This window comes from Apis florea, unplaced genomic scaffold, assembly GCF_048593485.1.
Source record: "Apis florea isolate Af1SG1 unplaced genomic scaffold, ASM4859348v1 contig_3370_pilon, whole genome shotgun sequence".
In the NCBI taxonomy this organism is placed as follows: domain Eukaryota; kingdom Metazoa; phylum Arthropoda; class Insecta; order Hymenoptera; family Apidae; genus Apis; species Apis florea.
The window spans coordinates 367,964-393,715 of record NW_028256747.1 but is presented as its reverse complement, the minus strand read 5'-3'; the positions used below and the strand labels follow the sequence as shown (position 1 = coordinate 393,715).

Below are 25,752 nucleotides of genomic sequence, written 5' to 3'. Positions count from 1 at the left end.
ACGGTAGTCCGACGACGAAAAGCGCGGTATCCCTGCGAGATCCCTGATAAAAAAGATCCCCGGGGACGATAATCCGCGCGCGGGGGATTAACACCGAGGATCCATCCACCGAGGAATCCAATTAACATCAAAACGACAAGTGTCTTTCCCCCCCTCTCTCTCTCTCTCTGATCGATCAGAAACGAAAGGTAACGAGATGGAGGAGGAGGCGTTACGCTCCTCGATCGAGGCGAAAGTGCTTAACCCACCTACCCGTATATCTACCTATACACACGTGCTATACCTTTCGATGGGAAAAATTGGACGAGATTCGCGGCGATTTGATCGACCAAGATCGGCCGATAATACCCTCCAACCCCGTTGAAAACGTGTGCGCGGCCGCCGGATGCGCTCGGTCGGGCTAATTCATTGACTTAGTAACTCGGTGACTTTCACCGGTGATTTACACGAACGCCTCATAAGCGGCTTGCCTCAGTTTCAAATTCCCTTCCTCCCTCTCTCTCTCTCTCTGTTCCTCTCTTCGTCATGAATGAACTTTGCCTTGCGAGACTGGTTGGACGGAAAGGGACGGAAGACGAGGGGACTATCAGAAACCGGGGGATGAAAAGGAGTTGGATGGAGATGGAGAAGGAAGAGAGGGAGGGGGAAAGGTCGGAGAACGTAGCAAAGGTTATTTGCACCGAGTTGTCTTTTTTTCAGTGCTTTTTGTTCGAACCGTTTGTCGAACGGCTCAGCCGGCTGATCTTCGGGATGATGAGCATGAACTACATTCTATATAAAACCTGGGAGTACTTTAAGCCTCGTACGAATGCGCTTTCGCGGTGTGCCACGCGGGACGACGAGCCATCCATCGATCGCTTAACGAGAATCCGTGCCCTTCGTCGATCGCGTATGTATCGCGAAGATTTTTCGGGGAGGGGGATGATTGTCACGCCTCGAAATCCGTTGTTGTATCCTTCCTTCGATCTTCATATTCGAATAGCATACGGGGGGGAAAGGAGGGGAGTTTCTCGAATCGTGTTGTTTTTGTTCAGAGAATTCGTCTCGAACGAGAGGATGTGAAACTGAGAGCGAGAGGTTTCTTCGGTCTCCTCTACAATTTTACAAATTGAAGGGAATTTTAGAAAAGAAGGGCGAACACTTTCACGGACTTTTTGATTGCGGAAAATTGCGAGTTCGAATTTTATTAACGTAAGGAGTTTTCAAAATTTCGAATTGAAAACTTTCTTGGAACATTCGTACATTCTTTGAACGGGGATGAAATCAGATACGAGGTAATCCTTGGTTTTTTTTTTTTTTTTACTCCTCTTTTCGGTCGATGACGCGTGTAATAATGTTTAAGTGCCGCGTTACGTTAATTAAATCGGGACGAGGCGAGAGATAACAAAGCGAAGGAGAAAGAGTAGGTAGCGATGATAGGACGATGAGAAATGTTTCCATTTCCCATTCAGGGGACGAACTTTGATTTTTCCCGGCGAAACCCAACCGAAGCGACGACGGAGCTTAACTTTAAGCCGTTAGTGAGATTTGTATATCGACGACGTTTTATCTACGAGGATGTATATACGTACAACGACATCATATGGAACACTAACACTGGCTCTTGTTGTGCGATCAATTAATTAAACTCATCGATATATACCCCTTTTTTACCTCAATCTCACCTTAATACCCATTCGAGTCCTTACGATATTGACGCGATCACGTATACCCATTTTCTCGAAAGAGTTTTGAAAGAGCGTAATTTCCAACGATTTGCAGAATTATCGGTTTTATTTTTTCGGCGATTGAAACCGATCACGGTCGATCGGTCACAATTTCTTCCATTCCATTCGCGCCACGCCGTAAGGCTTCCGTAATAACATCGGCGCGTTAGAAACCATTTAGATAAATGGGGAGGAAGCGTGGAACGAATCGCGAAGAAATGTTTGTCCCGGCCCGTCAAAACACACCGAACGCGAGCCACGCGAGAAGAAGAGGAAAAATAAGAAACTTCGGTGGTCCAAGGCCAAGCGATTGTCACGTGGCGCGCGACAAGTCAATTGGTCAATGAGGAAAATTGGCTAAGAATTCATGAATGGGCCGGCGTGAATAAAGTGGCTGCATGTTAGTATAGGTTTATGGAAGCAAGCCGGTTTTAGCTACGCTAATAGCATAGTAATGCTGGCTGATCTTTTCGAAATCCCGTAAGAGCATTAACCGCTCGCACGTGAGCAAGTTAAATTGCTATGTTGTGGGTATACGCCCCAGCTATGTAGCTATCACCTGGCTACAGGGCGTAACGAAAGGAGGAGGAGGTGGAGGAGGAGGAGGAGGGTATCGCAGCCGGGGATCGACGTTTCGAGAAAAAGATAAACTGGCTCGCGTCTGTACGTCGTTTCCTTCCCACCCCTGTAACGAGATTAATACAAAAGAGACCGATACAAAAGAGGCGTCGAAGAGGATCGCGATTCGACCGACGCTTATCGCCTTCCGTAACGTGCATCACTCGTTGGAACGTGTGACAAAAATTCCCCCTAATCTCGACGAGTGATTCTCTCGTCGAGCGAAAAAATAATTAATTATCTCTGATCGATCGATTATCTTGATCGTCCGCTCGAATCATCCGCGAGAAAAAGTATATATATATATATATATATCCCGTGAGTGTCTCACGGGAGAATAGCCAACAGATGTGCCCGTCCATTTCCTCCCGTTTAAAAATCTATTCGCGTATCTTTTTCGAATAGGTCGTCGAAGAAATGGAAAGAAAGGAAACGGTGAAAAGGGGACGAATCAGAGAGGGAGGGAGAGAGAGAGAGAGGAAGAGGAAGAACTGTCGGAGCTCGGATATATTTTTAGAGACGGACTGTACGTAACGTGGTGTGGTGAGGAAACGTTGCCATCGCGGCTGGTTAGGTTGGTCGGCGCGGCCCGTACCGATTGGCTCCCCACCACCTCGATACGGCCTCGATGCCACATCCCCAGCCACGCCAACTTTCCACGGGCAGACGCTGTTCGGCTTTCCTCGACGATCGTGCTCTCATTTCCACTTTGCCCGATCGTAGCTTCGTTTCTCCCTCGACTACCCTTACTCCTTTTCCCGACCCGAGCCACCGCGTCTCGCCCGCGCCCTCCCTCCTCCTCCTCCTCCTCCTCCTCCACCTCCTCTCCACTCCTCTCCTCTCCTCTCCTCTCCGCGACCGTCTATATCTCCCCGTCTCGTTTTTACTTCAACCCCCCGAGGCTGAACCCGCTTCGCTCGTTCTTTCTCCACCCCCTGGCCCCCTCCCCCTTGGAGGAACCCCTCCCCAGCCGTATACCCCATCCCTTCCGTGGTTGGATACCTCCCCTCGGTCCCTCCCCTCGGCCGGCTCGCGGTCCGGTCTGCTGCGAGCGAGCGCCCCCCTCGCGCATAACCCCTCGGCCAAGAGAGCGATCCGTAACAACTAAAGTTCTCGTGAAAAGTTGAGCTGGGCTCTCCTACGCCCTCCTGCTATAATAGCCGCGCGCTCACAGCTCTCTCTACCTACTGCCGTCTATCCCTGTCCATCTGTCCCGGGTTTGTCCCACATCCCGCATCCACGGAACCGCGCCGCCGAACACCGAGAGAGAGTGTGGCGCGAGAGACGGGCAGACGGAGAGAGAGAGAGAGGGAGAGAGGGAGAGAAGGAGAGGGTGAGAGAGAGAGAGAGAGAGAGAGAGAGAGAAGTGAGAGAGGGACAGTGCGACGAACCTGAACGTAGTACACCCGGAGGAGGAGGAGGAACGGAGATCGAACGGGAACGTGGCCGAGGAGTGGAAAAGAGAGAAAAAGAACAAGGGGACGCGGCCGGATTAGGGAATAGAATAGTCATTATCGGTCTACATATTCGGTGTGATATACTCGCTAGTGCAAAACTCGTCGGTGGCAGTAGAGGCGAGTGTAGCGGTGTGTGCCGTGTGCCGACCCGACCGATCCACACAGGATTTCCTAACCTTTGTTCTCGACAGTGTCGCGGAGCGTCTCCAACCGGCGCGCACAACCGGCGAACGAACGAACGAACGAACGGACGGTCGTTTCGAGGATTTTACCGCTTCTCGGACGAGAGATACGTCGCCCATCTACTCCGCTTTCGAACCGCATTCGAGCCACAAGTAATACCTTGGGTGAGTAGTTGCTTGTTTATATACCACCACCGCGTGGAGAACGTCCGTACACGTTTCCATACCATCGCCATGATTTCTTGCTTCTTATCCTCTGCTTCGAAGGGGTTGGAAAATTTCGAGTCGAGTGTGTCGATTGTGTGTTACGCCGAGGAAAGGAAAGGGAGGAAATATTCGGGGATTCGCCCGTTATTCGCGGTGATTCGCCGTGGTTCGACGCGCGGTTCGACGCAAGTTTTCGAGAGTGAAATTTTGTGATCTCTTTTTTTTAATCTTTTCTTCCGAGAAAAGAGGACGTGTCGGCTACGTGCACGAAGCACGTTACCGTCACCAAGAATCACCAACGACGCGGCTATCGATCGGATGTTTATTCGTTTCGTAACAGTGACTGGGCTTCCCTTTACAGAGTACATCGTAATTTGCAAAGGAATATAGCTTGGCACCGTTTGCTTCGCAAGGTGAACCGCGATAATTTGCCCTAATGCGAATAGTGTCTGTCCGCAACGGGGTGACAATATCTTGACAAATTGTTGTTACTCGTGAAGTAACACTGGTGATAGTAAGTAAGTAAGTAAGTAAGTAAGTGTTCGTTTCTTCATCTTCGATGAGTTTTTCTTTTCTTTTTTTCTCTTTTTCTTTCTTTTTTTTTTTTTTTTCTCCATAATAACAAACGAGCAAGTTCGACGACGTACGTACCGAGTGTTCGTTCGATCGAATTGATCGAGTCTCAGGAATATCGAATAATCGAATTTAGGAAAGTAGTCGGCGAGATAGTAGTATCAATTTTTCAATGGAGGTCGGGTATTATACGTACGATTACTTCTCGCGGTAAATGGGGGGAAGAGGAGAGAGAGAGAGAGAGAGAGAGAAAGTAAAAAAAGCGACACAGGGGTCTGGGGAAAAGCCCAACCAACGGAATCAACCAAATTCGGACGCTGCGGTGCGCGAAAACCTCGAAAACGGCGGCATTTAATCGGCGAGGCGTACGCCGAGCTTTCATTCAACCAAAGAGAGAATATAAATCCGTGACGAATGTCCTGCAATATTCCCAAACAGCGAGAGAACTTTTTTTTTTTTTTTCCTCTCTCCCCCCCCCTTTTCTTTCTTTCAAATCGCGAGAAAAGACTCAAATGAACAAAATTATCGGGCCGACTTACGAACTAACGACTTTGATATACGTTTTACGCAAATTTTTAACGCAACTTTGTTCTTTTTCCCCCTCCCCTCCCTTTTTTTTTACACTTACACTTGTAGCACACAACAGACATCGAGATACGCGTAACACGTAAACACGATACAGTCAGCGAAATAAATGTATTATTTCGTCGAAAGCTTAGCTTAGCAACGTTTGTCGAAAAAAATATCGTGGAAGAATCGACTGGACCGAATTGTTTCATGAAACAATTTCGGTTACGATTTACGATTTTCCTCCTTTTTTTTGTGTGGAATAATAATAATAAAAAAAAAAAAAAAAAAAGAACAAAAAGAAAGTTCTTTCGAACATTGTGTCGCGTATGCGTCGAACGTTTTATTAATTACATCCGGCATTTTGAGAGCGCGGAGTTATCGAATCCTCGTTGTCCGACGATTCCCAGTTAAATAACCCACGAAACGTCTGTGTAAAAGATTTAATCCGCTCGCATTTTTGTCCCCTCTTGTCTCACTCTTGTTTTTTATCAAGCGACTCGCGTAAATCGCGTTCACGTGATCGAAAGAAGTAGTTGTAGTAACTTCTCGTTCACTCGGTGTTTCCGAAATTGATCGATCGATCAATTCGAGAGTGATAACGACACGAATCGACGATAGATATTTCGTTGGTTCGAACGTGCAAATTCGAACACTGAACTCGATGAAACTCGCGTATCCGTTTCTTGAAGATTCGGTCGACGAAGGAAAATGATCGCCGCTAACACGTCGAAGTATCCAAGAATAATTTGAACGTAATCGAGCGAATTGGACGAAACTCGTATATAAACGTTTATCCAACAATTTAATCGAATATTAAGTTTCTGAATTCTCGAAAACTCGAACACTGAAACTCTTAAGAATTAATTCTTAAGAGAACTTGCGAACAACACCATGACACGGTCGGTCGATCCATTTCGAAGCAAAATATCGAAGATAAATCGTCAACGAGAACGAGTGGAAAACACGACGCGACTCCTCCTCGAGTTAAATATAATACGGAATTTCTTTCATTCGACGAACGAATTCAACGGCGTACTCGAAGCGTCGCGTACGCGAAACTTGCGCGCTCCTCGAGGATTCGATCGTAACAACGCCAGCCGCGGTTATCGAAGGAAATTTCGCACGAGCGTCTGCCGCGATTCCAGAGGACGATTCGAGCCCCGAAACGTTTGACCGTGGTGGAGTGTCGGGAGAGTTGGCCGGCAGGATTTCCACGGAAATAATCTGCTTACGGTAATCTTCTTGGCTTGCCTCCCTCCCGGTTAAGGTCCGCCTTCCACGAGGAGGACCTTCGGTCTCTTCCTCGTGTATACGCGGTGCACCTCGATCCTCGCGGAGAACGTTTCGAATCCTGGTCGGGTACCACGCCGATGTTGCGTTTCTTCCATCTTCTTCAAAAAAATCGTATCTTCTTCCTTTTCTCTTCCTTCTCGGTCGCGAAATCGAAGAAATCTCGACGAGGAAGAAAACCGTCCGTCGAAGAAGAAGAAGAAGAAGACTCGGTATTTGATTCGAAGAAGTAAAAATCTATTTGGAAAATAGACCTCGTTCTCCTCGAAGAGGAACGGGCCGATAATCGAGTTTAGTTGCGATTTTTAGTTTTGAGCGAGCGTGATGGAGCGTAAGACGACGCACTCGTCGAGGAATAATTGGAGAGCGAAAGGAGAGCGTAAAGTTGATCTACAGGAACGAGACGACCCCCTTGAAATTGGTTCGAAGGAATCAAAAGTAAGTTTGGCCGATCGTGGAAAAGGAAATAGAATGAAAGTGGAAGAATGAAAGAGGAAGAAAGAAAAAGCTGATCCCCCTCCTCGAGGATAGAAAGCAACCCTATTTGGAATCTTTTTTTTTCTTTCGACCGAGAATAAAACCTAAGCGATCCAAGTGAAAGAGAAAGAACCTCGAGGATGGTAGTACACGTACACACACGTATCTATATATATATCTAGCTCATGGCATTTCCACGGGAATTAAGTTTTACGCTCAATGAACGCGCAACAACAGCGTCCTTCGGGCTAAATTGCATTCAATACGACTGTACGAGGCGAAGAAACGTTTCGACTACCACGGACACCACCTCTTCTTCTTGCCTTCCAGAAGAAGGTATTCAACCGAGGCAGACAGCTCGCGGACAGGTTTTTTGTTCCCTCCTCTCTCGTTCGATCGACGCGATCTTTTCTCCTCGTTTCGAGAAGGGAAACGATTTCTGGAAACGCTTTCGCGACGCTCCGCCTTTCGCTTCCGACACCTTCCATGACGCGATTGCAACGAGAGGGGAAGAGGAGGAGGAGGAGGAGGAGGATACCCCAGCCGAGGGGTGGAAAAAAAAAAAGACCAAGAAGGGGGAGAGAGAGATTTTGCAATAACGATCGCGGTCGGAGGTAACGAGTGGTTGGAACGCATATTTGGTAAAATCGGTTAATACCCGGGGGTAAGTGCTTTTGCTGGCTTTTTCTGGCCCCCGCCGCCTCCTCCCCTTCACGCACAGACTGGCACGACACGGTGCACCACCACCGTGGCCCATTGTGGACGCCCGTACGACGTAGCGAGTGCCTCTTCGGGAACAATGCGGTTGTGTGCAAACACTCGTGGAAACAATGCGGACGGAACTTAACTTTTCGCGATAGCTCGAGCTACAGCTTCGACTCCTTCTATTCGAATATATATACATTCTTGTGTATATATATATATATATATATATATAGTGCATGCACCCTCCCAGACTTAGATAGGTGATCGAGTCACGATCATATACGATATTTCTTCGTTTCTCGCGAGATATTCCCCTGGACGACGAATATATCGACGTTATTCGATTATTCGAGATATATATCTCATCGTCGATAAAAAACAAGCACGCGTTCGGTATTTTTCGCGCTCGCGGTTAACCTTCGGTCCAATCCGATTGCGGTTAATCGAACGGTTAAAAGAACGTTGAGCGCAACGTGTCCTCCGCAACGCGGATGGAATTCGCTTGGAAGAGGAAGAGGAAAAGGGGCGCGTGGCCAGATGGAGTCGTACGATCTCGATAATATTCGCATATCGGATTCTTAAGCGCAACCCCTCGAGACGCGCGTACACGCGATACGCAATAATGGGGATTTAACAGTCATTAGGGGCAACGTGCCGGTATATATATATATATATATATATATATACATACATACATACATGTACACACACACACACACACACACATATATATATATATGCGTCGATTGGTAACACAAAGTGTTTGCACTAGGGCCGAACTGACGAAGGGGGAGGGGGAGGAGGATTGGGGATCGATTGATCGGGGGAGAGAGAGGGTGGAAAAGGCGAGCTAGCTCCTCGTCTTTCTCCGGACCGATGCTAGCCTTTCCGCTAGAGCTGCGGGGTCGTAGACTGCTCGAGTACCCCGCTCGAGGGCCAATCGAGTGGCGACTTGGGCATTTTGTCCACACTTGGCCGCCTGTAACAAGTGCATTGTCCCGTGCGCCCGGAGAGACTGCACAAAGATAAAGAGACTTGTGGCAGAGGAGAGAGGATTCCGGAGAGAGCGGCTCTTCCAAATTTCCCCGATTTCGCGGCTTTGCTTTCAATAACGCGACACAAGTGTATAAAGTGTATAAGAGTCGCGAGAGTTGATACTCCTCCCTCTGTCCTGTGTTTCTGTTCTGTCGAAAAAGGGCGACGGCTACGTGAATCGGGGCGAAAGAGCGTGCGAGGGAGCGGAAGAAAAATTTTAAATGTTGTTTGCGGCGATAGTGGAGGTGAGGAAGAAGAAGGTGGTGGAGGAGGAGGAGGAGGAGGAGGAGCAAGCTTTCGGAACGGAAGAAAGATGGAGGCAGTTTGGAGGGAAGGAAGTGAACGGTGAAAGAAACGAGACGGGAAATATTGCCAACAGATGATTGTTTGCACGTTTCTCAGCCCATACGTTGTACGGCCGGGTTGTAACGAGTGCTTTGTGGCTAGTGTAAAGCGCAGAGGAGTGCACAAAAGTAGTAGAGATTCGCGCCTGACTTACTTCACGAGGACCCTCGAAAGCAGGCAGCCGCCCCTTTTCTTCGCTGGCCTTCTTTTCATAGTGAGCCAAATTTTAATATAGCGTGGCTGGAGAGAGGCGTCACGGGGAAGCTCGCGCTTTATGGATTCTCTTTCATCGGGCTGAAACTTCATTTCGAAGGAGGGATCCCCGGCAAAGAGCCGTAATTAAACCGGAAAAGTTACCGCGGTTATATATTGTTTCCAACTTATCCACGCTCGCACGGGCGCAATTTCGCATTTCGCTGTTTCACTGATACGATACTCGGTGAAACAACGAGTAATCCGCAACGCTTCGAACGATGATCGTTCGAACCTTTCGAAAAATCCTCGACTTTCTTCTTCCACATCTTCGAGAATGGATATTTTTTTCTTTTTTTCTCGATCGAAAACTTGTTGTTGGACTTTCGATGACGAACGCAGCGGGTCGTCGATACACTCGCGAGAGTCGTCGAGTGGATAACGCGGAAGGGTAACGCCGGTGTTTCATCCGTATTTGCGAGAAGGAACTTTCGCTCGAACGATCGCACGAGCACCCTTCGCACACCCCGTTGTTCCTTTCACCGCGAAACTTGTGCTTTCCATTCCATCGGAACGGAAACAATGCTTTATTAAAAAGCGGGTTTATCGATGCGAAATTTCATTTCGTAGCTTCGAGTACGCGTGTTATGCATCGTTGGAGGAATTGCTTCGAAATCGAAAAAGCGAAAGAGTTATCTCTTCTCACTCGTCGTTCGTCGCGCGTTTCAATTATTCCCAATTATTTCCGCCGTGTTTCGACCGGTCGGATCATCGCCTTCTTGCGTCGATGTCGTCATTGCTCGATTGTTTTTCACGTCGCGCATGTTAATCACCGGATGATGATTAGCTTACCTTAATCCGGAACACATGCGAGACGGCATCCTCCCCTCCTCTTGCAGGCAATACGGACAATATTCCAGTCGGGCTGTGGACGCCCAGATGCGAGACGCGATAAATGGGAGGGCGAATAAAAATTAATAAGCCGCTCTCGTGGTGGCGAAGGTGGTGCGAGATCGAGAGCCTCGCGAGAAGAAGGAAAAGAGGAGGAGGAGGAGGAGGAGGAGGAACGCGGCCGATAGACCGACCGTTCTTGACTTTGTAATCGGAGAGGATAAAACGACGGCTTAAGTAGCGTCGGCTAAAACGTGAAACGGGAAGGCTACGACGACGTAGAGTCGCCTCCCTCCCGAAGTCGCCCCCTTTTTTCTTTTCTTTTCTTTTTTTCCTCTTCCTCTTCTTCTTTCGAGAGAGAAGTCGTTCTCGGTTTTCGGAGAGGGAAACCATCGGGGTCCAGCAGAGCGGGGTCAACGGGGGATTGAGAGAGACGCACCTTCGAAAAGTGGAGTCGTGTTGCATCTTCCTCCGGAGATTATCCTTGGCCGCGGCCAGCTGCCAACCGCGTCGCGCGTCTTATTTCCATCTTCCGCGATCGGTTTCGATATTATCGTGTGTGTATATATATATATATGTACAAAGCATCACGAGTCGGGAACTTTCCATTCCAACATCCACGATAGTTATGTACTCCCCTCCGATAGTCGAGCCGTCTCGATATAACCTCAACCGAGTTGTAATTGAAAACGTTTTTTCGCGTAATAAACGCGAGGCGAGGCGAGGCTCTATCGAATATCGAAACGATCGATATTAATTGAATCACCGTGAAAATTCATGCGCGTCCGTCGAATGTCGGGCGTACGACATCGTTAACCCCCCGTCGGGCGGAGGAAGGAAGGGGAGACGAGGGAGAGGGAAGGATGGAGGAAGGGGTTGCTGAATTAGCCTGTTGCGAATAAATACGCGTGAATTTGAATTTTCAGAAGCAGCGGATAATTCGTAGAGGCGGAGGCGGTTTACGTAGAATCGGCCGCGAGGCGGGGGGGCGGTCGAGGTGGTGGGGGCAGAGGGAGTACTGATGTGGCCGAACAGCCTCGGCGGTACTTCCGGCTGCAGCGGGGGCGCCGGCGCCACCGATCTCGGGGGCCTCGCCGCCTCCACCACCTCGGCCTCCGATCTCTTCGGGCCCGCCGCGTTCGGGGCGTCCGCGGCCGGGCCCTACGGCGCCCTCAAGACCAACCCCTACGTCAGCGCCCTCGGCATGCCGCCCATCGAGGCCCTTCACTCGACCATCGGATATCCAGGGTGTACTCCCGCCGGTGAGTCCTACTACTGTGAGTGTACCCCTCATTTCATATTCATATTTCTCTCTAGATTCTCGTCTCTGTTTCTTTTCTTTCTTTTCTTTTCTTTTTTTTTTTTTTTTTTTTTTTGTATATTTACTAGAAACTTTCTCTTAAGGTTAAGAAAGGAAGGAAGGAAGGAAGGAAGGAAGGAAGGAGGGAGGGAGGGGATTCGCGTGGAAAACGAAAGAATTCGGGATATTTTCTGTTGAAGGTAATCCAAGGAAGCAGCGAAGGGAACGAACGACGTTCACCCGGGCGCAATTGGACGTTCTCGAGGGTCTGTTCTCGAAGACGAAATACCCCGATATCTTTATGCGGGAGGAAGTGGCGATGAAGATCAATTTACCGGAGTCGAGAGTGCAGGTACGTGGAGGCATGCGAGAGCGAAGGAAGGCGGGCATGGTCCTCTTTGCTCGGTTCTCTTGGCCACGGTGAACGAAATACCGTGTCGGTCGGGATACGGTATGGTGTTTCGTTACCGAGAGGGGTTGTATGACTGTCGGCATGCGACCATAGTCTATACTAGACCTATAGCAGACGTAGGCGGCATCGATTTATCGGGCGGCTCGTCGTGTTTCCGTGGATAGCGGGTGTTAACCAAGTTAGTAGTTCGCCCTGTAAGCGTGCTCGTGTCGCTCCGCGTTGTTGAAAAAAAAAAAAAAAAAGAAAAAAAGAACGAATTCCACCGCTTCGAACGGGGCTACGTTCCGGGATGTTTCGGTCTTTGCTTTGAACGATCGAGAAAAAGGAAATTTCCGTGACAAAAATGGTTGAATGGCGAACGCAACGATTCACGGAATTGTTAACTCACCACGGTGGTGTCACGGACGAATTCGTGTCGTCCGAATCGACTTTCGAAGCCAACGGGCACCGAAAACGTGTCCATGCATATTCCACCCTCATCACGGGAGGAAAAGGGCGCGCCGCATCCGCAATTGCGGGCCAACGCACCTGGCCCCAGCCCCGTAAATGAATTGAATGGGTCCAACCGGGCCCCATAGTCTTCCGCACGTTCGTCGTTCCGACTGCAAAAACCGGAGCTTCTCTCCTCACCTCTCCGCCTCCTCCGTTTTTTCTCTGACCCCTGCGCGGGGTTTTTCAATCGAACGGAACCGGATCGAACTTGAATCAACTTTTGCTCAACTTTGCTCGAATTCGTCCACGAGTCGAATCTACTTACTTTTCTAATTTTCCGTTCGTTCGTTCGTTCGTTCGTTCGTTCGTTCGTTCGTTCTTATTCTTTCATATATTTGATCGGAACGAGCGATGTAATATCGCGACGATTTGTAGGAAGAGACGAGAAAAAGCAAAAGTGTATAACGATAAATATGAGGATGGGTTAAAAGTAGGAGAATTCGTATAGAGTTTGTTGAGAAACATACACCTCGGGGAGCAGTTTCAGTGGAAGAACGCGGGTTGCTCGTGTCGTTCCCCAGAAAATCCGTAGAAACCCAAGCTCACCTCTCCGCTTCTAACATTGATCGCGCAGGGCTTCTCTAGGCTCCTCTCTCTCTCTCTCTCTTTCTTTCCTTCTCTCCCTCTCCTCCTTGTCCTCACCTTCCCCTCCCCCAACCTTCTCTTTATCTCTCGTTCTCTCTCACCTCTTTATTCTCCCTCTTCGTTCTTCCAGCCGTTTCGTTCACCCGCCTCCTTCTTTAAAGGTCGTTCTCGCGTTCTGGAAATCTAGGAGGGCGAACGACGACGGATCGAAGGACGAGTCTGTCGCATGCTTGGACACGAAAATAGAGCTGATAGATAGTCATCTGTAATCGAAGTGTCGAATCATTCCTTACACGAATAATCTTTAATATCGGTTTTTCTTCGAAACGATATTTCGATAATCAACTCATCGATGGATTGAACTATTAATTTTTTTAATATTTGGCACGGTGAACGAAAAGAAGAAGAAGAAGTTGGTACATATATATATATATATGTTTGAACGAATAATCGAATGTTGGCGAAATTATGGCATTAACGGAAATTCGTTCGCACGTCAACCCCTTTACTTTTCGTTTCATTATGCCGGAGGGCACGCCAGATTTCCGCTCGTGTTATCGAAGCCGTCTTCATTGGTAATTGATAGTTACGTCGGTGCTACATTCCCTTATAATTGGCTATTACGCCAGCTTTATAAAAGCTTTGTACATCATTTCGTGCTCGTTTCCTATGAACCGTATCCCTGTATTTTACTGCGTTTCGACGCAAAAAAATATATATATTGAAAGCTGCTTTCGATCGTGTGTTATATAGAAAGAGAGAAAGAGAGAAAGAGAGAGAGAGAGGAAGAATTCAGAATAAAAAAATTTCTGAAATGTTTTATATTGATCGCATGAAACGCATAAATTACACGTGCTTGTAGGTATGGTTTAAAAATCGCAGAGCCAAATGCAGACAACAGCAAAAGCAACAACAGCAACAACAGGACAAAGCTCCAAGATCTAAGAAGCCTTCGGGAAATCCTAGCAATAATCCGCCCTCTGGAAAAAGTCCTTCAATAGCTACCACACCCACGCCTGCAGCGGCTGTACCGGCTACGACACCTTTGTAAATATCGTTTACATTAATAATACCTTTATCTTACTTTTCTCGTTAAAGCTCGAAATATATATCGGCTGTATTCATTTTCGCTTCTCAATCTAAATAAACAAATAAATTTAAAGAAGGAAATTTAGGCGATCGAAAAATCGAACAAATTCATCTAATATCTTTCAATTCTTTTTTTGTATTTTAAATAACTAAACATTGGAAATTTTCTTATCCAATCCTCTGAATGAGTATATTAGCTTTTATAAATATTTTTTATAATTCTAATTTGTATTTAGAAGCGGAGGTACGGGTGGTTCTGCTGCTAGTTCTCCGGCTCTCCTGAGGGATTCTCCGCAATACAAACCAGCAGGAAGTGCAACCAGTTTGCTCTTGGCTGCCAGTACAACCCCACCGAGTGTAAGTTATCGACCAAGAGTACAGTCTAACGCCGAGGCTCTTTTTTACCCTCGGTGGATAAGGAGTTTTCGAACAATGGTATTTTTTAGTTAGGAGGAACGGTGTATAGTAGTGGTGGCAGTAGCAGTAGTATTTGGAGTCCGGCTGTCACGGAGAGCGGTGGTGGATTTCCTAGTGACCATCAGAGGTTAGCATGGACAACAACCACTTCCCAACAGCAATGCTACCAAAATTATTCTTCTTATTATACCAACATGGACTATCTCTCCCCTGCCACGCATCAATTAAACGTTGTGGTAAGCCTGAATTTCCATTCCAAGATTTAGAAATTTGTGTTATTTATATCTGTCGTAATATGTGTCGGGTGTAACCTCGTTGAATTATTCTTAGGATGGAGGAGGCAGTAGTTTGGATAATACATGGAGTAAAACGAGGGACGAGAGCGCTTCATCCTGGTTTTATAACAGCGCCGGGTGGGGCGATCGCAAGTGAATATCAAAGTCGCCAATTGATGGAGATATCAAGGCTACATATCATCGACGATAGTTAAGCGGACTTTGAAAAGTCGATGGCAGATTATTACAATGCGAAATACGGCCAAAGACAGTCCTCTTAATTTTAGACATATCGTTGTATCGCTGGGTCTCGATAATTTTATTCGTATGACCCGATGAAACGAGAGTGCCATACCCATTCTCTTCTCGAAACGATTCGCGTAGTTAAAATTTATGAAATCAAAAGTAAGAGATTTGATTGAAATGGATGGAACAAGTTATCGCGGAGAAACGAGTTATTCGTTTAAAATTAGCTGTTTCTTAACCTAATAATTTTCCCCTTTAATCAGATTCATCTTCTAATTTTTACGTCTGTTACGATTTACGTTACGCCTTCCCGTTCCCCTTTATATTAAAATTACGTGCAATTTCATGATAATTTTGAATCGAGATACGAGATATTCCTTTCCTTTGGATGATTTGTATCGTTTGTTATTATATACGAGCCTAGTCATCTCGTAAAGTAAATATCCATGAAAATATTTTGAACGAAAGATTAAAATCGTATTTAAGAAGAGGGAATGGAATTACGATTTACATTATTTCATCTTTTCTTCCCGGCTTACGGTTAGTGTTATATACATGTGATACCGTTTTATTTATACGTATAATGAGAATGCATCTGGTGAACGTATCCTACTGTGCGAGTCACGAATTTTCTAATTGTGCACTGTGCCAAAGGTAATCGTTTTGCGAAAGGACCGATGTCGATCAAGGCCTCTGATGTATATAATATAAATAGCCTTGTGTCCTTCAGAGGAATTAATGTAGTTAGATAGAATTTTGCAGGAAATAACGATAAAATAAGGTAGATCCTTCGTTAAAAGATTTCTCAGCAGAGGTTATGTATGTATATGTTCGTGTTCGAATACTACGTCATATACTATGTACATAAGTTATATATATATATACATAATAATAATATATATATATATATATATACATAGAAAGACATGCTGATCTGTCTGTGTACATATGTACCATTTTTTCTGAAATATAATGATGACTTTGAAATCTGATAGGGAAATCGTCGTTATCCGAAGATTATTATTATTTTCATTCTTCGACATCCGTATCTAAATCATTGTGGGGTTTTGATTCATTTCATCTTGGAATTATTATACTGTGTAAATAAAATATTCCCGAATTATGCTCACGATAGAGTGTTGCTAGAGTTGAAATTTATATTTTCAATTTTACGATCCTTTTACCGATCAAAGCCAGTACGAAGAAATGAAACTTATCTTCGACAATCTCCCCCCCCCCCCCACAAATGCGAAAGTTGATGTACGGATTAAAGAAAAAAAAAAAAAGAAAAAAAAAGAAAAAACAATATGTAAAGTGATAAAAAAAAAAAGTATATAGCAAATGTAGGGATGTAAGTAAATATGATCGTTTAGATTGTTATTATAAATAATATTGACAACAACATTACGATTAATGAGGGAGACACAACGACGTACGTGTAATAAAATGTATGAGATAATATATCGAATTTGAATTGTAATCATCGTGATTTCTTCAATGATTTGAACAATATCCTAAGAATTTCCTAAGAAAAAAAAAAATCCGATTCACACGATACGAAATCGATCCCGATACACGATACGATTTGTTTGATCGAAATTTTTTTAATTCAAAATAACGCGCGCGTAATCGTGGACGAGAATCTCTTCCATACGTGTCGATAACTCGTATTGCGCGTCGGTTTAAGCTGCCATCTGGTGGTAAGAGTGTAATTCAGGGCATCGGCCGTGAACCCCGTGAGTAGGGGTCGCTAGGACACGGCGTGGGTTAGTGGCCCTCAGTATCGCGCGTCGTTTCGTGGTGTTCGGTTCGCTCGTTTCGTTTCGTGTAGTGTGTTCGCTCGCAAGCAAGCTTTATACGGAAGAAAAATAGAATGACAGCGACGTGAAGATTCTGAAATACGGAACGGTCTTCCTGCTCAGTTCCTTCCCGAGTGAGTTTCGAACCGAACGTTTCTCCAATTCGAAGCCAACGAAAGGATGCGGCGTCTCGACGTAGCTACGCTTCTACTTTGCCTTCGTGAGTACCGTATATAACATATAACGTACATAACGACGACGATTCGAAGGATTCTTTTCCAATCCTCTGTTACGTGTTGGTGAATCACAAAAGGAAGATGGATCAGAGATGAAAGTGAGATTTGACTATTATAGATGGAAACGATTTCGTCTATCGTTCGAAATGCTTTATCCCCAATCTTGTAACGGATCACCGTACTTTGTTCCTTTCTTCTTTTACCGGCTGGGCAATAATTAAATACTTGGTTGATTGGTACTGATTGGCCGCGAAACAAATGCATCGAATTGGTTTTATTATTTATTATTAATTTCCCTCCTGCTCCGATTTTTTATTTTATCTCGATGCGAACGTAATTATCCGTCGAAATATTTTTATCGTCCTATCCTCGATTCTTATTCCAATTCTCAACCGTGTTTTCATAATACGAGCAATAACAACATATACGTTTCGTATAAACACGACGTGTTTTCATAATACGAGCGACGGTCGTAACTTGTTTTTCCATCATCGAGGAAAGTAAAAATCGTTAACTAAGGGCATCATTTGCAAACGTTCCCGTTTCAAGCCCGCAACAAATTTCTGAGTCGAAAGATCAAAGAGCGGAGCACAGGCTTGGGCGGCGGAAGCGTATTGGAAGAGTATTGGCTGAAAATCGAGAACGGAACGTAAAGCCGTATCGATGGCCCTTTAACACTGTCGGCGAATTCTCGTCGGACCATTGGAAAAAGCGGGTTGTAACTCCAATTTGCAGTCGACAGTAAGAATCAGACCTGCCGATCTCTCTCACGTGCACCGAAATTCGGGCTCACAGGCTGAAGCGACGATGCGTTGTTGATAACGATGCCAATGTCTCTCTCTCTGATGTTGATGGTGGTAGTGGTGTGGAAGTGGTGGTATTAGTGGTGTCGTTGGCAACGTGGTGGTAGTCGGGTGGATGCTGGCTACGGTATTTCTCCATCGTCCATGATGCCGGCCGGTAACCCACTGCTACTGCCTCTCTCTCTCTCTCTCTGTCTTTCTCTCTCCCCCTCTCGAGGAGAGGAGAACCGGTTCGATAGCCATGCACACCTAGAAAGCGTATATACGCAGACTCGGCGGAAAAGGGGGGCCATATTACGTATCCACCTACCTAATATCGACGGTAACGTCGTATATGTGCGACTGCACGTGTAATTAGTAGCGATGGCTGGAATGGGGCACCACGTCGAAGCCGGTGAGGAAGGAAAAAGAAGGTTTCTTCGTCTGTACGCATCGTTTGAAAAAATGGCCAAACTGGTTTATCGCGCTCGTATATCTGTTTACGAGCCAATTCACGAGAAATCCCGTCGATCCATGCACTTTCTATTACTTCTTACACCTTTCATTCGGAATCGTATAGCTATATATAACTATGCATTTAAAGATAGCTTCGAGTTGATCTTGGCCAACTTGGAAACTCGGTTTCTTTTGTTCGAATCGAATTACAATTCAGAAAGAATCGAGCAGCGAAAGGATCCGTTGGATTCAAAAAATATCGCCGCATATCCGAATAGGATCCTCGGATGCAGACCATCGGATGTTGGATCGACCGGTGGAAATTATTTCAACTGGATGGGTGCTTTTTCTGACCGCGTTCTTAACCGAATGATAAAACCATGATGTGTTCGTGTTCTTAAATAAGGATCTAAGGCGGCGTATAAACAGGATCGCGCGGAACTTTGATCGGTGTCTCGAATCGGGTTAGCTGCGTGGCAAGGTGAGACGAGAGAAGAGAAGCAGAGGTGGAACGCGGTGCGATGCACACGGTGGCTCGTCGTCGGTTGGCTGTCGATGGATGGGCCGTATCCATGAGTGAATCCCCGCTTGGCCCCACTTTTCCTTTTTTTGCCTGTTGCCCCACCGGCCACTTGGCTATTCATCTTGGTCCGGTGCTCCTAATTACACGTCTCGGGTTACGGATGAGAACGAGCGTCCCGCCGTTCGGAGACGTCCTGTGCCCTGAAAAGGGGTACCAGTACACTCGTGCTTTTTTCCACGCTCTCTTCCTCTCTCTCGCTCTCTCCCTCCGCCATCGAGGGTCCTCTCTCTCTCTCTCTCTCTCTCTCTCCGTCCGCGTCTTTTTTACACTGGTTGCCACTAAAGGCCCTTTGTCCGTGGCCCGGCGTGCGCGGTTATTTTATACTCCGAATGTTATTCAGCCTCGGAGTTACTTGAAACTCTTTCTCTCTCTCTCTCTCTCTCTCTCGCTTTCGGTTTCTTTACCCGTGGCCGTGTATACGCCTGTCTTTATCCACGCGCGCTGTTTCTCTTTCGTTCTAAAGTGTTTCTGAAACCGTGACGCCACGCGCAGCCGGTGAACGCGCGCGACGAAGAAGGTTGGCGCGCGAGCGGTTGGGAGGGCGGTGGTTGGTACTACTAAGAAAAATTGTATTAGCCCTTTGATCCCTTCGCCGGTGGAACGACTCGGAAGAGAGCGAATAAAAAACAGAGGCGGCGCGTAATGCGGCTATTTACGCATAAAGGGCGAGAACGACGAGCTTTTCTCTCCTGGGGAACACACCGTTGACAGGACAACCCCAAAGTTTCCACCTTTCACCCCCTCTTCCTTACGAACGATATAACCTCGACGTTTCGCTGCTTTCTACTAGGTTTTCGCCTAAACGTCGTATCGTTGCTCGATCGAAGAGGAAATATTTCTTTCGTGTCTTTGAAATTCCTTCGAGAAGAAGATTCCACGAACAGTCAACGGGAATCACTTCGAGGAGTTGTTCCTCCTCGATACAACTTGCTTGCAGTAATGGTACAAACGTTCGAGGTACTCGAGGTTCTTCGTTAACGTTGAAGGAACGCGATAATAAGAGAGACGCAGCTAATTCGAAAAGGGGAGAGATTGAAACAACACAGAGCAAAAGAGGGATCGTTACTTTTCGGAGGATGTCATCGCGACAAATAGATAGCGTATCGTTGCTTGATAGCGGAATTTCCTGCGGCGTATATTTCGACAGGAAATGGCTCTTCTGCTTCTTTTCTCTCTCTCTCTCTCTCTTTCTCCCTGTTTCTTCCTTTCTCTCGGTCTGTTTTCCATTGGGTTGGCGGGCCGGTGACGCGGAGCACCGCGTCTGAAAGGGCGTAAAACGCTTCGTCGCAGCGTTTGATGACCCGCGTGGAACGCAAGAGACGCGGATAATATATTTCGAGCAGGCGACGAACGGCCCGATAGGCTTCTTTGAAATTTGCTCGGGCGTCCTCATTATACATACAACCAGCACCACCACCACCACCACCACCATGTGAAATATGCCATGCCCCGCTCGATCGGCCTTTCCTCGTTCGACGGATATTCCCTTTTGATTCATGAATACCGCCACGTGAATACGACCCTCCACGTGCGTATCCATCCCCCTCTGCGTCCGATTTTTCAATTTTTTACACGAGTACCCTCTCTATCGCCCACCACCCCCTCACCCAACCAACGTCCCGATCGAGGATGCTTTCTCTCCTCCAGGAAACGTCGCCGGATCGCTCTTTGTCCCCGCCCATCCGTATTTCCGCCCACTCGACCTCTTCCCTTTCAATCATTTTCACGCGTACCACGTTACGTAGCACGCGTCTCGCGATATTCCTAGGTGGGAACGCGCCTTCTTCAACGCCTCCCTTAACGCGTCCACGCGTCTGGAAATGGTCTAACGAGTGGCCAACGCCTTTCGCCGCATCGTCTTTTCTCGCTCGAGCAAAAAAATAAAGAAGAAAGTCTTCACTTTTTCTTCGCCGTGAACGTCTTTCTTTACACGTATATATATATGTATATATGCGTGTGTATATGTGTGTGAATGTACAATATGTATACACTCCATTCCGGGAAATTTCTCTTTATCCCGGCGCGTCCGGTAAGACGCGGTGCACGTTGTGTTCCTTCCTAAGAAATTTTTAAGGGAGAAACTTTTATTTTAACGACCCGCTATAAGAAATTTTCAAGTGCAACGTGGTATCCACGCAACACCACTAATTCGTGGCCTCGCTTTTGTGTCGGTCACCGCGAAGCGCGGCGAGAGTGGCGTTACTTTTTCACTGTCAAAAGGGCGTCGCTACTCGTCGCCGGGTGATCCTCGCTCGTCTTCCCTCCTCCTTATCCTCCCTTTTCCACGTTTCCTTGGCCAGCACGTCCGCCTTTCTCTCTCTCTCTCTCTCTCTTTCTTCTCTCTCTCTGTTCTTTCCTTTCTTCTCCTTTCTCCTTCCCCCCTCCCCCTTCTTCTTTCTTCCTCTCCCTTTCATTTTTCTCCCTTTTTCTTTTTTCTTTCTTTTTTTTTTTTTCTTTTTTTTTTTCAAATAAGACCCCGACTTGCTCGCGTCTTGTCTCGACACCCCGAGACGAAGAAAGGAGACCTCTCACCGGTTATTCAGAATCGTGAAAAACGTCCCGAGAGTGTGAATTTCACGCTGCTCAGGAGCGTCTGGAAGGCGGTATTCCGGACACAATTTGCATCCGGAGAATTTTTCACCGAGAAGAACCGCGTACGTGGCCAGGACCCCGTGAAAATCTGCCGTCGACCCACCCCTCATCGTCATCGTGAATTTCCCCTTATTTACGAAACACGAGTCTTTTTTTCCTTTTTTTTTTTTTCGTCCGCAACGCGATAAAACACGCGCGCTCTCCCTCGCGCGTGTAAAAATATTAATGGAACCGTGCGTCGAGGATCGAAAACACGGCTGCGAGTGTAAGGATGATCTTCGTGTCTCGATTTTTATCCGAGTTCATTAGCGGTCTCGGGCGTCGAAACGTGGAAATTTGCCCGGAACACGGTCGGCTGGCTCGTTAATGGAATCGCGCGCTCGTTCAACGGGCGGAATCTCAAGATGCCGGTAAATGGGCAACTCGACGGGTCGGGCGAGGAATCTCGAAGAAGCTCGAAAGGCATCCGGCTAATGATTTTTCGATTTTAACGAGCCGGTCGTTAACGCGAGCGAGAGAGAGAGAGAGAGAGAGAGGTTTCTCGCCCTTGCGTCAGCGCAAGGCAAACGAAAAGGTTTCGTAACGAGGCAAGTTCCGCTCGACGAGCTGCACAACTTTCCTTCTTTCCTTCCGCGAAGAAGAGGAAGTTCGTGTGCCGCGAATAATAATCGAGAAGCGGCCGTGACGCTTCTCCCAAAGAAGAACACATCCCTTTCTCTCTCTCTCTCTCTCTCTCAAATAGGTAGAAAATAACTCGGTTCGCTTTGAAGTTGGCCGGAAGTGGATCAACCGGGAGTGGAGGGAAAGCGTCTCTCGATGCTCTGGATCCGCTTTGGATCGTTCCGCTCCTTGTTTGTCGCGTATGGAAATGCCAGCTCTACTCTACTCGTTGCGTGGCGGGAGCCGAAAAATCGGAGCCGGCGGCTTGTGTAAACGCCATAAAGCGGGGCGAGCAGCAGCTGCACCCGGCCAACGAACACAGAGAGAGAGAGAGAGAGAGAGAGAGAGAAAGGACGGGGCGCGCGAGAGACGGCGTTTTCGCCTCGGGGAGAAAAGTAATCTCGAGAGTAGGTCGTAAAAGCGGTCGTGTTTACCCCTCGGGAAGGTTCCAGGATCGGCCACGAGCGTGCATTCTTTTTTTAGGATTCTTGGGCCGACTGAGTGTCGCGGATAAGCCGAATAGCAGTCGGTGTGTTCCCGAAAAACGGGAACCTTTTTCTCCTTTCTTCTCTTCCACCCGCCTCCTTCCCGGTGAGGAAAATTTAACAAACCAGCGACGCAGAGATGGATGAATCTCCCCCCTCCTTTGGAGGAGGATCGCGACGACGAGAAATTTCGACGGGAATTACGGTCGCGCGGGTCGAAATTGATCGCGGTGGAAATTACGGGTTCCTCTTGGAATCTTCCTCCTCTCGCAGGGATTTTAAGGGTTAATATCAGGGCCAGAGCGAGATAATAACAGGATCCGCAAAGGACACACGGTTGGAAATTTGAAAGTGACGGAAGGATCCGGAGAGGGGGAGAGAGGGCTCCTTTACCTGGGGCCCCGCAATTAGATAGGGTGGCTGACGCTTATAAGACAAACAAAAGAGGAAAGACTGAACTGGCAAATTTATGGCTGGGCATTATGGTGGTGGTGGGCTATTCTCGTAACGGCATTCGAGCATACTGGCGGCGGCTAATCGATTTCCGTGAACCGGTGGAGAAACTGTGTAGAGATTTAACAATAAGAAGATTCGAGGAGCGAGCGATATTCGTTGCGTCGGCATCACGAATCTCGTGTTGGCACTTGGAAAGCATTTCGTAAAATCGGAATAATCGGGGATTCTAAGTTTTCGAAACTCTTCACTCTTCCTCGAATAATCGATTGATCATTGCGTTAATTCCTAATAATGATTTGAAACGATTTCTTATGAATTTGAAACGTCAATGAAGAGTTATAAATCATCGTATAAATATAGAAGATTAGAAATATCAGGTATAAATATCAGCAAATAACAAACAGTTTGACAGATATTCATCATCGATACCGATCAAAATAAACAAAGATTGGCACAATCGACTTGACCCTCCTACCATGGTATCGATCACCAACCGTGAACATGAACCGTGAAACCTGTGTTATTTCGAGTCCACCAATGATCATTATATCCCCGTGAAGGTAATTAGCTACCTCTCGAAAACCCGTTAAGCGTGAACGGGGTGAATGCGTGGACGCATTTGAACGTGCCGTTGACCGTGTGCACCTCGAGCCGTGTGTTCCGCCCGTGGAAACGCAACAATCGATTTTCACCCCGCCACAGAGGTGAAACGTGGAAAGAGAGAGAGAGAGAGAGAGAGAGAGAGAGAGAGGAGGGAGAGCAGTAGTCCGCATAGATACGACGAGCAGAAACGCGGTCGATGTTTGCGAAATCGACGATGCGATCGGTCGATACACGATACCGAGTTTACGCTACGGCAAATCGCGAGCGTGAACGCGTCCGCGGCGTGATTTTTTCTTCTTTTTTTTTTTTTTTTTTTTCGAATCCATCTTTTTCACAGCACACGGAAGCGGCGGTATAACGGTTATACCCGGCCCGAAAAAAATATGCTCGAACAGATGATTCTTGTTACGACTTTTTTTCGCTTATCCCTCCCTTTTCACTCGATATATGTATATGTGTATATATACTATATATATATATATATAGTATATATATATATATATATATATATATATATATATATATTTTTTTTTTCCATTCCCTGACCGTGTTCCCTCTGGCTGTCCATGTCCGCCTTTTGCTCGCGCCGCCCCGCGCCAACCCTCCCTCCGGTACAATGTGGTTCGTTTAATTTGCACGGCCGACTATTTGCAGTTCGTTCCCAACGTTTGTTCGCGCACGTTGCTCGAAAGAGAGTTTTTTCGTGTACGATTTGCTCTCGAACGATTAAAAACCGGCCAGACTCTCTCTCTCTCTCTCTCTCTCTCTTTTTATTTACCAGGGAAATGTAACTCGGAACGAATCCATATTTTTTTTTTCACTTGTTCCAAACTCGAGAAAACCTTCGGTATAAATAAATCGGGCGACAGGTTAAATCGTTTCTGTCCGCTTCGTTGGAGGAGGAGAGCTCGTTAACGAGAGCAACTAATAAGCTTCCCCCATCCTCCCCTCCCCCCTTTAAACGAATGGTAGACGTCTTTCGTCCCGATCGGACGACGGTTGTACTCGGATTGAATACGTACTCGGCGGAAGAACACCTGTCGCGTATTTCACGGATATCATTCGGATATTATCCTCCACCCTGGTTCTTCTTGCTCTCGTCGACGGATCGTCGACGCGCGGATACCGGCGCGCTGCAATCGGCAAATTGTGCGGAATTACTCCAGGGACGCGCACACTTCTGTTCCTGTTTGCGTCTACGGTTGGAAACGCGGGTAGGTGGAGAGAGAGATGGCCGAGTAGTGAAGAGGAATCGCGACGAAACGAAACAACAACGAAAAAAAAAAAAAAGAGAAAAAAGGAAAAAAGGGAGAGAAAAGAAAAGAAAAGGAAAAAAATCGTATTAAACGGTGTAGCGGAGAGAAACGGGGCGGTGGGGTGGTGGCGTGGCGGAGGAGGAGGAGGGGCTTTCTGCTCGTGGAAATCAAAGGACATCGATACAATAACGTTGCCCCGTGCTAATTATCAATCAGCTTAATGAGGCCTCCGTATTCACAGCGTCTCGCTCTTGTCGCTATCCGTTTTAGAGCGCTCCCTCGTCGCTGTTTATCGTTCGATTGTTACACCTCTCCACTCCGATAATTAGTGGATTTTCTTTTTTTTTTTTTTTTTTTTTTTTTTTTTTTTTTAATAACCATGCAGCAGGTACACGCACGTGTAATTCGAGGCATTCGTTGATTCGTTGATTTCGAACCGGGAGGTGTCGAATTGAAAGTTTCGAGATAGAAATCGATAATAACCATTCCACGTTTGATCGAATTCGTCAATGTTCCCTGTGGAAAGACGAGGTTGAATTGTTGAAAGGGACGAATTACGGAATTATGGAAAATGATTTATGAAGTTTATCCGCTTGCTCTCCTCCATGGATCAAGTTCCATGCTCTCGATTCTCATAGATATGATATGAATAGAATTGCATCGAACTATGTTACGACTCAATCCAAAGATCTTGTCGCGTTCTTAATTAGATTTAGCCTTTTTAACCTTCGTGTTCTAGAATCCACGACTTCATCTTGCGCTCTTCATCTTCATGAGTGA

General features: G+C 46.8%; 2 protein-coding genes across 5 annotated transcripts in view; both read left to right on the top strand.

Annotated features, from left to right (window-relative positions):
• The first annotated feature begins 3,306 nt into the window (after positions 1-3,306).
• otd2 (homeotic protein ocelliless) lies at positions 3,307-16,544 on the top strand. 4 transcript variants are annotated; one of them, XM_086912275.1, is made up of 7 exons: positions 3,307-4,128; positions 11,175-11,510; positions 11,749-11,900; positions 13,900-14,084; positions 14,363-14,483; positions 14,573-14,779; positions 14,874-16,544. In XM_086912275.1, exons 2-7 carry the CDS (start codon positions 11,270-11,272, stop codon positions 14,973-14,975), a joined length of 1,008 nt encoding a protein of 335 aa, XP_086768401.1. In that variant the 5' UTR covers positions 3,307-4,128; positions 11,175-11,269; the 3' UTR covers positions 14,976-16,544. The 4 variants fall into 4 exon arrangements, with proteins under 4 accessions (XP_086768401.1, XP_086768398.1, XP_086768399.1 ...); XM_086912272.1 differs by having other exon boundaries at positions 11,175-11,525; XM_086912273.1 differs by lacking the exon at positions 3,307-4,128 and adding an exon at positions 4,550-4,688 and having other exon boundaries at positions 11,175-11,525.
• A 120-nt stretch (positions 16,545-16,664) lies between these two features.
• LOC100868606 (tyrosine-protein kinase-like otk) overlaps positions 16,665-25,752 on the top strand; it is a 50,356-nt gene continuing 41,268 nt past the window's right edge. Inside the window, exon 1 of the mRNA XM_086912245.1 lies at positions 16,665-17,083. Within this exon, the coding sequence (XP_086768371.1) occupies positions 17,044-17,083 (40 nt within the window). The 5' untranslated portion in view covers positions 16,665-17,043. The remainder of the gene's footprint in view (positions 17,084-25,752) is intronic.

Coding starts and splice junctions, on each gene's coding strand:
- otd2 (XM_086912272.1), top strand. CDS start 11,270: ATGTGGCCGAACAGCCTCGGCGGTACTTCCGGCTGCAGCGGGGGCGCC. Junction 11,901..13,899: donor TACCGGAGTCGAGAGTGCAG/GTACGTGGAGGC, acceptor ACGTGCTTGTAG/GTATGGTTTAAAAATCGCAG. Junction 14,780..14,873: donor CGCATCAATTAAACGTTGTG/GTAAGCCTGAAT, acceptor AATTATTCTTAG/GATGGAGGAGGCAGTAGTTT.